General features: G+C 36.6%; 1 protein-coding gene across 1 annotated transcript in view; it reads right to left on the reverse strand.

Moving 5' to 3' along the window:
* Nucleotides 1–521: 521 nt before the first annotated feature.
* The window catches only part of WBP4 (WW domain binding protein 4), a 33,770-nt gene continuing 17,697 nt past the window's right edge, over nucleotides 522–16,594 (reverse strand). The window contains exon 10 of the mRNA XM_059902562.1: nucleotides 522–3,914. Within this exon, the coding sequence (XP_059758545.1) occupies nucleotides 3,704–3,914 (211 nt within the window). The 3' untranslated portion in view covers nucleotides 522–3,703. The remainder of the gene's footprint in view (nucleotides 3,915–16,594) is intronic.

Here is a 16,594-nt window from a genome sequence, read left to right on the forward strand (position 1 = left end):
GGGTAGTATGTCCATTTTAACAATATTAATTCTTCCCATTCAAGAGCATGGGATATTTTTCCATTTCTTAAATCACCTTCAATTTCCTTTATTAATGTTTTATAGTTCTCAGCTTGTAAGTCTTTCACCTCCTTGGTCAGGTTTATTCCTAAGTATTTTCCTTTTTTTTTGATATGATTTTAAAAGGGATTTTTTTTTTACTTTCCCTTTCTGAATTTCATTGTTAGTATAAAGAAATGCAACCGATTTAACAGTTTTATATTGATAGACCCTAAGGTTTTTTCAAATTGCTTATTTAGAAGTAATATTAGATTAGCCTTATACCTGTCATTTCTAACATGTGTGAGAGTACCTATAATAAATTTCTGGAAGCGGAATTACCCAGTTAATAGACATGTGCTTTTAAATTTTGATATTTTGAAAACTTTCTCTATTAGAGGTTGTATCCATGTGTACTGTTCTACAAATGTACATGTTGGATATGGCATGGTAAAAGTAGGTGTGGCCACAAGAGACAAGAATGAGGCTTGGGAGGAGGAAGTTTATTATACTCACAGATCTCAGACAGGAGGTGATCATGTGCCACTCAGGGCTACAGGGGAAACACCAGATTTGGGCAGAAGATGGGAGCAAGGGGAAAGTCTAGGCCAATGTCTTTATCAGTTTGTTTGGAAGAGGCGAGGTAGGGCAGAGTAAACAGTTTAGGACTGGCGAGTCTGAACAATTCAAGTGGGCTTTGGGCTACAGAAGTGGCCTCTAGTTGCCTGGTAGCTGGCCCTGGGATGATTTTAGGGCAGAGGGAATATTTGATTGGTGTGTGAGAATTAGATAAGGAGGTGGTTGGGGCCACAGACTTGGAATTGGCTGGTTTGTATGTGAAAGATGTGCTCCTGGGCAAGCCCTTTGTTCTAAGGGCTAACCTTGGGAGAAGCAGTCTCTCAGCCTGCAAACTTTTTAAGATGTAAAAACATAATAAAGTACAGAAAAAGTTAAAAGATTAATGCATATACTTTAACAGTGTACAAGATCACCTATTTTCTCACAACTTCACCAACATTAACAAATTGATGTTTGGTAATCTGGTGAAAAATGACATCCAGTTGTAGTTTTGAGTCATCTGTATTTCTTTTTTTTGCTCTTTTCCTTCTATTTTCTCATTCATTCACTAAAAAATATTAACTGCTTACAATATGCCATGTACTTATGATGTGGGCACCCTCAGAAAGCTTACATTTTAAGAAACATATAGGGCCCATTAGAGAGAAAACTACACAACTTTAGAGAGACACAAAAAAACTGACTAACTGAAAGGACAATGTTGATAGATGAGAAGAATCAATGTCAAAAACAATTATGGCAGTTATTACCAACTCAGTAGGTGTGGTATGGGATCACAGAGTTTTTGGGGGAAGGCAGAGGTGGCAACTTGAAATAATGAATAGATATGAACATTTTTAAACAGAAAGGTACTATGAGGGTATCTGCTTCGCCAGATGTTAAAACATACTATGAAAACACAATAATGAAACCAGTGTGGTGCTGGTACAATAACAGACAACCAGAAACAAACTCTAGTTTATGTATGCGTGAGCAAGTACCATACTATTTTAATTATTACAGTTTTTCAGTGCTTACAAATCTGGTTGTTTCCCCCAGTACAGTTTTCAGAATTTATAAAAATTGCATTAAAAAACAAAAACTACTTTTGACTGTTTGGATTATGCTTCTTTGAATACGATTTCATCCAGAAAGCAGACCTCATAGATCCAGGTGCCATAAGGGTTATCCACATATACCCACAATATTAACATGCTTAGTGAAAAAAAACAAAAACAAAACAAAACAAAACCCCACAGTGGCCATGGGGGAGGGGTCAGAGATTACTGGGACTTTTTTTTAAACACTTATTTCTCTACTGTTTAGATTTTTTTATATATAATAAAAATACAGTGACTTGATAATCTCCTAACTATACAAAAATAAATATAGGCAAAACAATATAATAGAAAGGTAATGGTAGACATGATATCAAATATTTAACTTCTGCAAAAATCCAGTTAATTGAAGCTGGTATATTCTCTACTTATTCTTTCAAAGCAAATAGAAAAGTATTATTTTTCATGATTTGATTTACTAAAATTTTTGTGTTTGTCAAGAGTCTTTTCTGAGCAATCCTTAAAACCAGTTTCAGTTTAAGGTGAACTGCCTTTAAACTTCTGAGAATACTGCCTTGTTACAAAGGTAAAGGAGATAATTTAAAGAATGCATCAAAGAGAAACACTTTACATAATGAGGTGTGGTTTTAAAAATGTCCTCAAATTTGTTTATTTTGTATGAGCTAATTAAATATGTGGGTAAAATATAGCAGTACTCCATTTATATCTTATTATCTTTTCCAATTGAGGAGAGTCAAGCACCAAAATGCACTGCTTATTAGCTAGATGACAAATGGGCTTGGAGAATGTAAAATACTTCTCTATAACACTATACATTCGTGCAATAGCCAAGTAAGTATACTGAACAAATATAAAGACAAGTCTCCAAATACTATCTATCTCACCAATACTAAGTTGACGCTGATCAGTATTAGAAGAAAAAAAATAACAATATTTAATTTACTCTTTCATAAAGTTTTTAATAAGCTATAATTTTCTTACATATACACTAGTAACCTTAAAAAGACAAATACTACCAAATGTTAACTACTGTACAATTTATAAAAAATATAATTTTTTTTTTTTTAAATATAATTTTAAGAATTTGGAATAATAAAGGGAAGGTACCTACTTCAAATGGATTAAATAGGAAAATGCCACTTTTTAAGAAATTTCACCAGGAAATGGGAAATTTCCACTTTGTCTAAAGGAACACCAAAACCTTTTACTGAAGTCAGAAACCTTGCTATTTTTGTTCAAGACTTCATCTACACAGTTTCAAATAAACCCTAAAAAATATTTTCCAGTACATATAAGGCCACTACACAGAGTACATGACGGGAAAAAAGGACTCCGTCAGAATGAGAAGTCGTGAAGAACAGAGGTATGTCTTGCTCACCTTTACATCTCCAGTGCCTAGCACAGTGCCTGGCTCACGGTGAAGATGCTTAAGCAGTGGTTGTTGCTTTGCACTGAACCAGGCAGATGATACACCCTTCTACCTCTGGTTCGATTTTCATTCCATATTAAGCACGACCTGAGCTGCAGTCCTGGTTCTTGGCCCTTGACGTTAAATTGAATAAAGTAAGCCCATATGCATACACTTTCTACATCAGTTCTTCTGACAGGATCCTCAGGACTCACTCATCATGGGCTGTGAATCTTCTCTTATGTGGTCTAATTATTATTTCTTGGATAATGTCCACATGCAAAAGTAATGCATTTTCAGTGCAGTACAAGTATGTTCATATGAGTAAGAATGGAATAGAGGCCTTTCTTTTCCATGTTTTAAATAACAGATACATAGCATCTTATGACATAATTAGCAACTTTTAGACACTGAACATAATACACTGTATTACAATGCGATGTGGTAGGCTTCCATTTTAGGAACAAAAATCAATTTCACATGAAAAAAGATTTATTTTACATTTAGAATAAGTCTAAATTTTTAGCATTTAAGTACTGTAAAATAAACAGAGAGGAGCGTTTAAGATGTATAGTCTCCATTCTGTCCAAAAAGCCCGTACAAGAAGCTTTTTTTACAGTTATTGATCATCACCTCGTTGCCTTAAATTTCTAGATTTTCCATTTTCAATTCTTCTCTTTTTGAAGACTGGGGCCACTCCATCTGCCACGACTCCAAGAGAAGTGACTGTTTTTTCTTTAAAAACCACTTTGGGTTCCCCACCAACATCAGCCTCTGAAGTTGATACATATTCATTTTCAGTGCTTGGAAGTTCCAAATCTACCTCCTCACTGGAACAGAAAGTAAAAATAGAACCATTATTTGACAGAGTAAGATAAACTTTCACCTAATGTGTGAGCCCACCAAAGCCTCAAGGTCATCTTCCTAATGATAATAATAGAAGTTAGAAGCTGGTTATTTTGGAGTGGGAAACTATTTTAAAATACTGATTTTATAATATTATTTAAGATACTGAGCACCTGTTTATGGACACATGAGGAAAAGTCCCATCTATTCTTTTGTTCCTGTTGGGCGTATCACTGAAGGAAATGCTTGTACTTATGATTAGCAGTATAAGTTACACAGGTGGATAAATGAGAAGTATCTTTGGAAACGGATTTTGCCGTGGACTGACAAGGACTCTGGAGGCTTACACAGCACAAGACGAAAACCATGGAATCTCAATGTTCTGGTGTAGCAGACTCCGTGAGACTGTTTGCCTAGCACCTCTTTTCTAGCACTAGCCCTTCAACTATCCACTTGGTTAGTATGAATAATCAGACAACTAGTCCAGAGCTCAGTACCTAATTAATATGAACCTATCATAGTACCCTACCGTCTACATAGTCAACTGGTTTGTGAAAGAGCAAGTAAGTCACACCATACCCATCAGTCCCGCCCATGAGCTTTTTGAACATGGACCAGAAAGACCATTATGTTTAACGCTCTAGTGGCCAAGAATATAAAACCTATTGGGAACCATATATCCTCCTACTTAGAGAAAGGAGTTCTGCAGAGATAGAGAATGAGGCTGGCGTGCAAAGAGAAGCAGGATGGGAGATGGAGAATCCTGCCAGTGTTTCAGGCCTGGTTCCAATCATTCGTGAGGCTCAATTCCTACCCCTCCTACAACTTGCAGGTAGAACCTTTCTGGGAATCTTTGAACTAATAACCTCTTTTTTTAATTTGAGGTAACTCAAGTTTCTATCACTTGAAACCAAAAGATTACCTGCTCAGCATGAAAGGAAGAGTGATGACAATAGAGAAAAGGGAATAAAAAGTAAAGGTATGAGTTAAATGTTAGAAGTCCCAGATATTAAGAGTTGAGAAACCCCATCTAAGAAGAGTGAAGATTAGTACAGATCTACACTCCTCAATCTCAGAAGAACCCAGGTAATGTAGTCATTCATCTTGATTCTTGGAAATAAAGGGAGAAAACCCTTTCCTGGAGGCCAGGAGAAGTTTGAAAGGTTATGGTAGATCTACAGTAGTAGTTAACTCTAATGACAGCAGCTATAGTGAATGTCTACTATAAACCAGACAATGCACTAGGCACTTGGAATAGAAATATTCTCTTTTTATTTGGGGTCTTCTAGTTAGTGTCTTTTTTAGCACTACAACTCCTTTTAACTTTTTTTCCCTTTTGGGAACCACCTCTTCTCCCTTCTGAGTTTTGAGCTTAATTCAGTTCATGTCCAGTCAGAATTCACAGTGGTTAGCTCAGTGGGTATGTGATGAAAGCTAAGCAGGACCACTGTTGGAACTCACAAAGCAGCAGCTCTTTTTTGCTGGGATCTCTAACTGTAAGTATGATATAAGCCTAAAGCTTTGCTACCAAGTGGGGAGAGCCTGTGAGAAAGGCAGTCAAGTCAGAGGAAAGCAGAGACAAAAGTCAGAGACATTCACTGATTTCTCATCAATTACGGCTCTTGACAACTGCAGTTTAGAGATAACATGATTTTTATGTGTTTGCTTAGAATTTAAATTTAATATATGCTATTCACTTCAATTATCTTAAAAGTACATGATAACAAATTTGCTTCCCTCTCACACAGACCATATAGAAAGGTCTATGGTGGTAGAATTGAGAGATCTTTTTGTGTTCCATCCTATATATACATGGGTAAAAAAACAGGTTTAAAAGAGGTCTCTGGGCTTCCCTGGTGGCGCAGTGGTTGAGAATCTGCCTGCTAATGCAGGGGACACGGGTTCGAGCCCTGGTCTGGGAAGATCCCACATGCCACGGAGCAGCTGGGCCCGTGAGCCACAACTACTGAGCCTGCGCGTCTGGAGCCTGTGCCCCGCAACGGGAGGGGCCGCGATAGTGAAAGGCCCGCGCACCGCGATGAAGAGTGGTCCCCGCACCGCGATGAAGAGTGGCCCCCACTTGCCGCAACTAGAGAAAGCCCTCGCACGAACCGAAGACCCAGCACAGCCAAAAATAAATAAATAAATAAAAATAAAAGTAGCTATAAAATTAAAAAAAAAAAAAAAAGAGGTCTCTAAGCATTGTAATAATTTTTAAAAATGTAACAATAGGAGATTTGCTAGGATTGCAAAAAACAAAATAAAGGAGAATATAAGTACAAAGAATATAAGAACAAAGAAAATTTCAAATCAGTAATGGATAGTTCAAAACTAGAAAAACCAAAACCAAAAACTATTCTATATAATATAAAACTTGAGGAAGAAGCTATCTTAGTATATCATGATGTTATATAACATTTCCTCAAAATCTGATGAGGGGATGCAAGAAATAGGAATTCTCACTGGAACAGGTCTTAAATCTGATTTGTTTTGAATAGAGATGCCTTCCAAACTTTATTGTATTAAAAATATATGTTAAATGCCATTTTTGTTTGCTTTTCCTACTTCCCTATTTTCCCTTAAATTGCCAACAATGGTGCTTTCCAAGAAGGCTAGTAGCCCCTGAAGTTGATGGGGTATTCATTCTTGGCTTTGTATTTTTATGTTTTTACAGGAGTGGAAACTGAGGCTTAGAGAGAAGTTAAATAACTTGGTCAACTAAACTGTTATGGTAGTAATATTACTTGGATTAAAACCCAGGCCTGTGCTGATCTAAAACCTATATTCTTCCCCCTAGACCACTCTGCTTCTGGGTGAAACTAAGAAATTCCATTAGCCAAGCAGAGAAAGATTTGAGTAATGAAGAACAATATGGTTTGGTCGCTGGACAAATGAATCTCTGTCCAAGAAAATCCATGAGAGACTCATTTAATTTCACAATCTTGGTGTTTTGTGTTGTATTTTGATAAAGTGATCAAGTCATAGTATTACTTCTTAAGTGGGATTACGGGGAGAGATAAAATAGAAAAAGAGTCCATTTTTGAAATCATGGTCCTAGGGAATTCCTAAGTGGAAGCTAACAGAAGTGGCAGTGAAGTAGGATATATACCCTTGTGACATAATCAGAGGAAAAGAAGTTTGTATTTGAAAGAAAAGAGTCTGCAAATAAAATATCTTACAGAGAATATACCTTCTTTTCAAATAACTTTAGAACAGTTACAAAAAATAATTACATAAACACTTCCTCAAAACCACGGTCATTTCCAAATTCAAAATGTAAAAATTGTAAAGGTTATAATACCTGAACACAATGTAATAAAGGTGGAAAAAAACCCAAAAAACTTCCACCTATGTAGAGATTGAAAAATAAGTCCTTTTGGAAAACCACCAAGTCAAAAGAGTAAGCAAAAACACAATATTAAATTGTTCCAAAAACAATGAAATCAAGGAATCATCACCCAAAGTTTATGTGATATATGGACAGAATTATATTCAGGGACAATACAGCTTTGACTATTTTCATTAAGAAATAAGAACAGACCCCTTCCTCACCTCCTGTCAATAGTCTTAAGTGTTCATCTGAAGAAAGAACAAACACAAAGAAACTTAAGAAAAGTCAGGGGAAGAAAATTACAAAAGTAGAAATTAAGAAACAGAAACTCCATTAATAAATGGATATGTAATAAAATACACAGTTAAAAATAAGAGCTGATTCATTAAGGAAAAACAAATTTAAAAAGCCTTTAGTGGAGACCCCAATCTTCATTCCCACAAAATGATCAACAATTAGATAGCTATCCATGAAGAAAAACAGCTCTAGGAGAGCTCCGGAGTCCATTTACGAAATTTAAGCAACACAGTGGAACAAAATACCATGAGAATAATTGCAAAAGAAGATAAGAAAGACAACTTCACTTTGCCTGCATCATCCCATCCCCCGAGCTGACACCACTCAAGAGACAAGAGGAAACCTCCCAGTTGGAAAGAGTTCCCCTCAACATGAAAAGAAGAGTGGGTGGGTGACCAGCTGATGCAACCTTTTGGGCCACTGCACGAAGGTCCTGCTCAGGTTTCACTCCACCCACAATGGCGAAGGTGAGACCTACAGAGACTGCTAGGAACGAGGACAAAAATCAGGGACTACCAAGAACAGCGATGCAGTGGCAGTGATTGATTGCAGTTCACAGTGACCTGCTCTACAGACAGACAAAGCAGCTTTTGCCACTGAAGAAAGAACCAACAGACATCACAGCTGCTGCAGATGCCCTGCAGATTTCACCAGGTACTGTGCCGCAGAGCTGTTAGCTTTCACTTATGTCAGCTGCCTCAGTCCCTTTGCCCTTGCCACTGCCAGAGCCCGGGAACCACACTGCAGTCAGCTCAGGCCTCCGTGCAAGATGGCAGCCTAGACTCCCATGGCTGACCCCACTGCCCTTTGCATGCTTGGGGCTAGCCCCACCAGCTCTGCACTTTCATGGTGCTGCCCTGACACCCATCACCAGCCTCTACTGCAGTGCTTACCCTCAGGGGGAGATTGTGCAGCCATGGGAAAGCACCCCGACAGCCAGGGTCCCTGAAGCTGTCAGTGAACGTGTAGTTGACTCTGGCCCTTGCTGCCTGCCTGGCCCCTACTACTGTGTGTCTGCAACTGGCCCCGACCACTACATACACAGGCATCTGTAGCTGGCCCCGCAGCCAAGTGTATGCTCACCACCAGAGCCGGCCACCACCACTGCCTGTCCTGGTCTCTAGCTGCTGGACCTGGAACTGCTGCTGAGGACTCCAACAGCCCTTGCAGCCACTGTGGAACCCCTGCAGTGTTTGCCAAGAACCACACAGTTGCTGGATTCTAGTGACCTGAGCTAAAGCGATAACCGCCCCCCACCCCAGACCCACTGCTGCCACATGCCCCCTTGGCGCCTGGTACCACCAGACCTGCTCCAGTGTGCCCCACCTGCAGGTGGGAGTTTTCCCATACTGACATTAGTCTATAAAAGTCTACAAGAGGTTATTCCTTTTTCAAATGTGTAGACATCTACACAAGGCTGCTAGGTTCACCAAGAATCGGGGAAAAATGTCTCTACCAAAGGAATACAGTAAACCTCCAGTAACTAGCCCAAAGAAATTGAGACCAGGAACTATCCAACAAAGAATTCAAAAAAAGTGTTCTACAGATGCACTGAGAACTATAAGAGAATACAGGCAAACAATTTAATGATATTTGGAAAACAACAGAAGAACAAAATGAGAAATTCAACAAAGAGATAAAAAACATAAAAAAGAACCAAACAAATTCTGGAGCTGAATAGTACAATGACTGAACTGTAGCATTCAATAGAGAGCTTCAACAGCAGACTAGACGAAGCAGAAAAATCAGTGAGTTTGAAGACAGATCATTTGAAATTCTGTAGTCAGAGGAGAAAAAAAGAGTGAAAAGGATGAAGTAACCCTATGGGACTTTTGGGACACAATCAAGAGAAATAATGTATGCATCCTTGGAGTCTCAGAAGATGAAGAGAGGGAAAAAGGGGCAGAAAGATTATTTAAAGAAATAATGGCTGAAGGAATTCCCTGGTGCATCAGTGGTTAGGAATCTGTGCTTTCACTACCGAGGGCGCAGGTTCAATACCTGATTGGGGAACTAAGATCCTGCAAGCCACATGGTGTGGCCAAAAAAAAAAAAAAAAAGAAAAAAAGAAACAACGGCTGAAAACTTGCGAAATGTGGGGAGAGATTTGTGGGTCCAAGTTGAAGTTAGTAGGTCACCTCAAAATTTCAATCCAAAAAGATCTTTTCCAAGACACATTTTACTAAACCTGTCTAAAATCAAAGAATTTTAAAAGCAGCAAGAAAAAAGAATTTCTCTCATACAAGGGAATTTCATAAGGCTATCAGCAGATATTTCAGTGGAGACCAGGATGATATATTCAAAGTGCTGAAAGAAAAAAAAAAAAAGCTAACCAAAAATACTTTACCAAACTAAACTGTCCTTCAGAAATGAAGGTGAGATAAAGACTTTCCCCAAAAAACAAAAAAAAAAAAACGCTGAGGGTATTCATCATCACTAAAAGTGCCTTATAAGAAATGCTGAAAGGTTGCTAATTACCAACATGAAAACACACAAAACAATGGTAAAGGTAAGCACAGAGTCAGATACAAAACAGTTTAATAATATAATATGGTGGTGTGTTAACTATTTAACTCTAGTATAAAGGTTAGAAGACAAAGGTATTAAAAATAGCTATAGCTAAAACAATTTGTTAATGTATACACAATATATAAAGATATAAATTGTGACATCAAAATAATACTCTAAATCAACTACGCTTCAATAAAACATTAATGGGGGGGCAAGTGAAAAGGTACTTTCTGTATTCAACCAAAGTTGTTATTAGCATAAAATAGACTGTCATATATATATGATCTTTCATATAAGCAGCATGGTAATTACAAAGCAAAAACCTAAAATAGATTCACAAAAGATAAAGAGAAGGAAATAAAAGCATACCACTATGGAAACTCATCAATTCAAAAAGGAAGGCAGCAAGAGAGAAAAAAAGGAAAAAGGGAACTACAAAACTGCCAAAAACCAATAAGATGGCATTAGTAAGTCCTTAAGTATATTAATCTAAATGTAAATAGATTTAATTCTCCAATCAAAAGGTATAGAGTGGTGGATGGATAAAAACACAAGAACCAACTATATGCTGCCTACTAGAGACTCACTTCAGATGTAAAGACACTCATAAGCTCAAAGTTAAGGAATGGAAAAGGATATTCCATGCAAACAGAAACCAAAAGAGGGCAGGGGTAACTATTATTTATATCAGACAAAATAAACTTTAAGCCTAAAATGGTAACAAGAGACAAAGAAAGTCATTATATAATGATATGGGGGTCAATTCATCAAGAAGATGTAACAACCTTAAATATATATGTGCCCAACACTGGAGTATATTAAGCAAAAACTAACAGGTATGAAGGGAGAAATAGACAACACAGTAACAGCAGAAGCCTTAAATAAACCACTTTCAACAATGGATAGATCATCCAGAGAGAAAATCAACAAGGAAACATCGGACTTGAACAATACTTTAAACTAAATGGACCTTACAGACATATAGAGAACATTCCGTCCAACAGCAGCAGAATACACATTCTTTCCAAGCACACACAGAACATTCTCCAGGACAGATCACATAATAGGTCACAAAATAAATCTTGGCAAATTTGAGAAGACTGAAATTATACCAGGTATTTTTTCTGACCAAAATGGTAAAAAACCAGAAATCAATAACAGGAGGAAAGATGGAAAATTCGCAAATATATGGAAGTTAACACACTCCTGAACAGTTAATGGGACAAAAAAGAAATCAAAGGAACTCAAAAAATATCTTCAAACAAATGAAAATGGAAAAACAATATACCAAATCCTACAGGATGCTGCAAAAGCAATTCGAAGAGGAAAGTTTATACTGATAAATGCCTATATTAAGAAAGAGACAGATCTAAAAAAAACAACCTAACTTTACACCTCAAGGAACTAGAAAAAAAAAAAAAAACTAAGCCCAAGGTAGCAGAAGGAGGGAAATAACAAAGATCAGAGCAGAAATAAATGAAATAGAGACAAGAATAGGAAAGATAAGAAACCTAAAAGCTGGTTTATTGAAAAGAAAAACAAATTTGACAAACTTTTACCTAGACTAAGAAAAAAAGACTCAAATTCAGAAATGAAAGAGGAGACATTAAACTGATACCACAGAAATAAAAAGGATTGAAAGAGACTACTATGAACAATTATACACCAACATACTGGATAACCTAGAAGAAATGGATACATTCCTAGAAACATACAACCTACCAAATGAATTGTGATAAACAGAAAATCTGAACAGATCAGTAACAAGGAAGGATACTGAACCAATAATTAAAAACCTCCCAACACAAAAAAGGCCAGGACCAGATGGTTTCACTGGAGAATTCTATAAAACATTTAAAGAATAATTAATGTCAATCCTCCTCAAACTCTTCCAAAAAACAGAAAAGAGAATATTCCCAAACTCATTACAGGAGGCTGGCATTACCCTGATACCCAAGCCAGATAAGGACACTACAAGGAAAGAAAACTATAGACCAATATCCTCAATAAATATAGATGCAAAAATTCTCAACAAAATATTAGCAAACTGAATTGAACAGCACGTTAAAAGGATCATACACCATGATCAAGTGAGATTTATCCCTGAGATGTAAGGACAGATGGTTCAACATTTGCCATCTGTAGATTCAATGCAATCCTGATCAAAATTCCAATGGTATTTTTCACAGAAATAGAAAAACAATCCTATAATTTTTATAGGAACCACAAAAGACCCCAAACAGTCAAAGCAATCCTGAGAAAGAAGACCAAAGCTGGAGGCATCACACTTCCTGATTTCAAACTATACTACAAATCTTCAGTAATCAAAACAGTATGATACTCTCATAAAAACAGAAACATAGACCAATAGAAAAGAATTGAGAGCCCAGAAATAAACCCTCACATATAGGGTCAACTAACATTTGACAAAGGGGCCAAGACTATTCAATAGGGAATATATATTCTTTTCAATAACTGGTGTTAGAAAAATTGGGTAACCACATGCAGAAGAATGACATTGGACCCCTATCTTACATCACTCACAGAAATTAACCCAAAGTTTATTAAAGACTTAAACATAAGAAATGAAACTGTAAAACTGCCAGAAGAAAACATAAAAAAAAAGAGCTCTACCTGACACCCATCTTGGCAATGATTTTTTGGATATGACACCAAAAGCATGGTCAACAAAAACAAAAATCAACAAGTGGGACTACATCAAACTAAAAGCTCTGGGCAGCAGAAGAAATAATCAACAAAATGAAAAGGAAACATACAGAATGGAAGAAAATATTTGCAAATCATATATTTGCTAAAGGGTTAATATTCAAAATATATGAAAAACTCATAACCCAATTACAAAATAACCCCAAAGAATCCAATTAAAAAATGGGCAGAGAAACTGAATAGACATTTTCTGAAGAAGACATACAAATGGCCGAAAGGTACATGAAAAGATGCTTGACATCACTAATCGACAGAGAAATGTGAATCAAAACTGCAATATCACCTCATACCTGTTAGAATGGCTAGTATTAAAAAGACAAGAGATAACAAGTGTTGGTAAGGATGTGGAGAAAAGAGATACCTTCAGCACTGTTGGTAGAAATGTAAATTGGTACAGACACTATGGAAAACAGTATGGAGGTTCCTGATATTAAAAACAGGACTACCATATGATCCAAGATTCCCACCTGTGCATATACATCCAAAGGATACACAAACGGATCTTGAAGAGATACCTGCACCCCCATGTTCACTACAGCATTATTCACAATAGCCAAGATATGGATAAAGATGATGTGGTATATACATACAGTGGAATATTATTTAGCTATGAGAAAGAAGGAAATCTACCATCTGTGACAACATGGATGGACCTTGACAGCACTGTGCTAATAAGTGAAATAAGACAGAGAAAGACAAATACTATATGATATCATTTATATGTGAAATCTAAGAAATCCAAACTTACAGAAACAAGAGTACAGAGGTGGTTACCAGGTCTGAGGAATGCGGGATATGGGGAGATAGGGCAAAAGGTACAAATTTCCAGTTATAAGACTATTTGGGGGAATCTAATTTATAGGATGGTGATTATAGTAACCATACTGTATTACATACCTTAAAGCTGCTAAGAGACTAGGTCTTAAATGTCCTCACCACAAAAAAACCAACCAACCAACCAAACAGAAACATGGTAATTAAGTGTGACATGGAGGTGTTAGCTAACACTATTGTGGTAGTCATTTTGCAACATGTCAGTCAAATCAACACACTGCACACTTTACTTATTTATTTATTTTGGCCGCACCGTGCGGCTTGTGGGATTTTAGTTCCCCGACCAGGGATTGAACCCAGGCCCTCGGCAATGAGAGTGTGGAGTCCTAACCACTGGACCACCATGGAATTCCTATGCACACTTTAAACTTACGTGTTATATGTAAATTATAGTATCTTAACTAATTTCTTAACTAAAGAAAAAAATTCTTTAACAAATATCATCCCAAAAGAATAAAAAAGTTTACAATGTGAAAGGATTTAAAAATAATTGAAAAATTTAAACATACAGGAAGTTTAATGTATTATCATATGTTTTAAATTTTAAGCCCTTGATGAAACACAAGATTTTAGGGGAAAATATGAATTACTGAAACTGACTAGCTGAAGCTACTTCCTACCCCTGCCCCCCTAACATCAGCTGCAGCATGTAACAGTGACTGAGTGCTTAGGTGTTCTAGGTACCAAGTATGAACAGTGATAAATGTGTTAACTTGTTCTTTTCTAATTTATTCCTCACAATAAATTAGAAATTAGGCAGGAACTATTATTATCCCATTTTACAGATGAAGAAATTGAGGCTCATGTAGATTAGGCAACTTGCCTAATGTCACATAGATAGTATCCAAGAGACTGAAAAAGCTATCAAAGATTACCTCCCCCTAGAACTCCAGGACCAGAAGATTTTACTAGTGATTTTTTAAAAAACTTTTTAATCCCAGGGAAACTATTAACTATTTTAGAACATTAAAGAAATGGAAAGCTACCTAATCCATTTTATTTAGCATAAGTCAGATACAAAAATCTCATAAAGTTATCATACATTTAACAAACAAAAACAAAACTAAACCATAGACCACCATTTCCCAATCAGTTTAACACATCAGAGCTATGGCTGCTGAAATTCACCAAAATCTATTTCTGATAATAATCCTTGAACAATCCAGAAATAACGCACACTTCCTTAACATAATAAAGATTATCTATCTTAAGCCAATAGTCAATATAATCCTCAATGTAAATTTTAGAGACATTTCTATCGATATCAGCAACAAAACACATGTGTAGAAATGCCCACTCCCCTTATTATTATATAACATTGGGCTTAAAAATGTAACTAAAATAAATAGGACATGAAATAAATAGGAAGTAGTATCAACAGAAAAAAATCAAAAAATATTTGCAGACAAGTTTCTACATGGAAAACCCAAGACTCAGAGTTAAGTCTTAAAAATAATAATCAGCAACATAATTGGACACATAGGCTTTTTCACACCATAATTACTGGTTTACAAAATAATGGAAAAAATGGACTAAATCTGCAATTAAAAATAGCAAAATATGTAAAAATTTATTCATGTACTTAATAAACATGTACTAAGCACCTATTATGTTCCAGTCACTGTTTTTAGTCCTGGGCTTACAGAAATGAATCCTACAAAACGACTTGAGTAAAAAGAGGCATGTACAACATTTTTTGATGAAACTATGAAATACTGAAAACACATCAATTTTTGCCAAATTCAACAAGTATAATTTATTTGTAATATTTATATAAATATTATACTTGTTGAACACTTGCAAATGATTTAATTAACATGGAAAAAATGGGAAGAGACTACTTAAGAAAATTTGGAAAAAAAAATACAGGGATACACCACCAGATATCAGAACATACCATATAAAAGGATATAGTTAAATCATAATTATTAAGGCTTTATGGTACTGTCACAAAGATAGATGGACCAATGGAACAGAATAGGTAGCCAGAAACAAACTGGTAAATTTAAGAATTAAACACAAGATAAAAAAAAAAAAAAATGCCACTTAAAAATGGGGAAGAATGGTACTGGCAAAATCGGTTTGCCAGGTAAGATAAAAAATTATTTTACAATCTCATCTCAGGACTTCCCTGGTGGTCCAGTGGTTGAGAATCCATCTTACAATGCAGGGAACACCGGTTTGACCCCTGGTCAGGGAACTAAGATCCCACAAGCCGAGGGGCAACTAAGCCCACGTGCCGCAACTGCTGAGCCTGCGTGCCACGACTACTGAGCCCGCATGCTCTGGAGCCCATGTGCCACAACTAGGGAAAAGCCCGCACACCACAACTAGAGAAAAGCCCACGCACCGCAATGAAGAGCCCATGTGCCACAACTGAGACCCGATGCAGCCAAAGAATAAATAAATATTAAAAAAAAAATCTCATTTCATACAATGTATCAAAATTATTAAAGATGGATTAAATAACTACATAAAAGATGGATTAAATAATTACATAAAAATGTGGGCTTCCCTGGTGACACAGTGGTTAAGAATCTGCCTGCCAATGCAGGGGACACGGGTTCGATCCCTGGTCAGGGAAGATCCCACATGCTGTGGAGCAACTAAGCCTGTGCGCCACAACTACTGAGCCTGTGCTCTAGAGCCTGCAAGCCACAACTACTGAGCCCGAGTGCCACAACTACTGACGCCTGCGCGCCTAGAGCCTGTGATCCGCAGCAAGAGAAGCCACAGCAATGAGAAGCCCGTGCGCAGCAACGAAGACCCGATACAGCCAAAAATAAATAAATAAATTTAAAAAATAATAATAATTACATAAAAAAGAAGTAAGACCACACAAACCAGGAGGAGATACAAGTATAAACTTGACTTTTGGATGAAAAAGGGTAGTATCAATAAAACAGATCACAAAGGAAAAGAAAAGATATCAGACTAAACATTACAAAGTTCTACATATCTAAA

The sequence above is a fragment of the Balaenoptera ricei genome, chromosome 18 (assembly GCF_028023285.1).
Source record: "Balaenoptera ricei isolate mBalRic1 chromosome 18, mBalRic1.hap2, whole genome shotgun sequence".
NCBI lineage: Eukaryota > Metazoa > Chordata > Mammalia > Artiodactyla > Balaenopteridae > Balaenoptera > Balaenoptera ricei.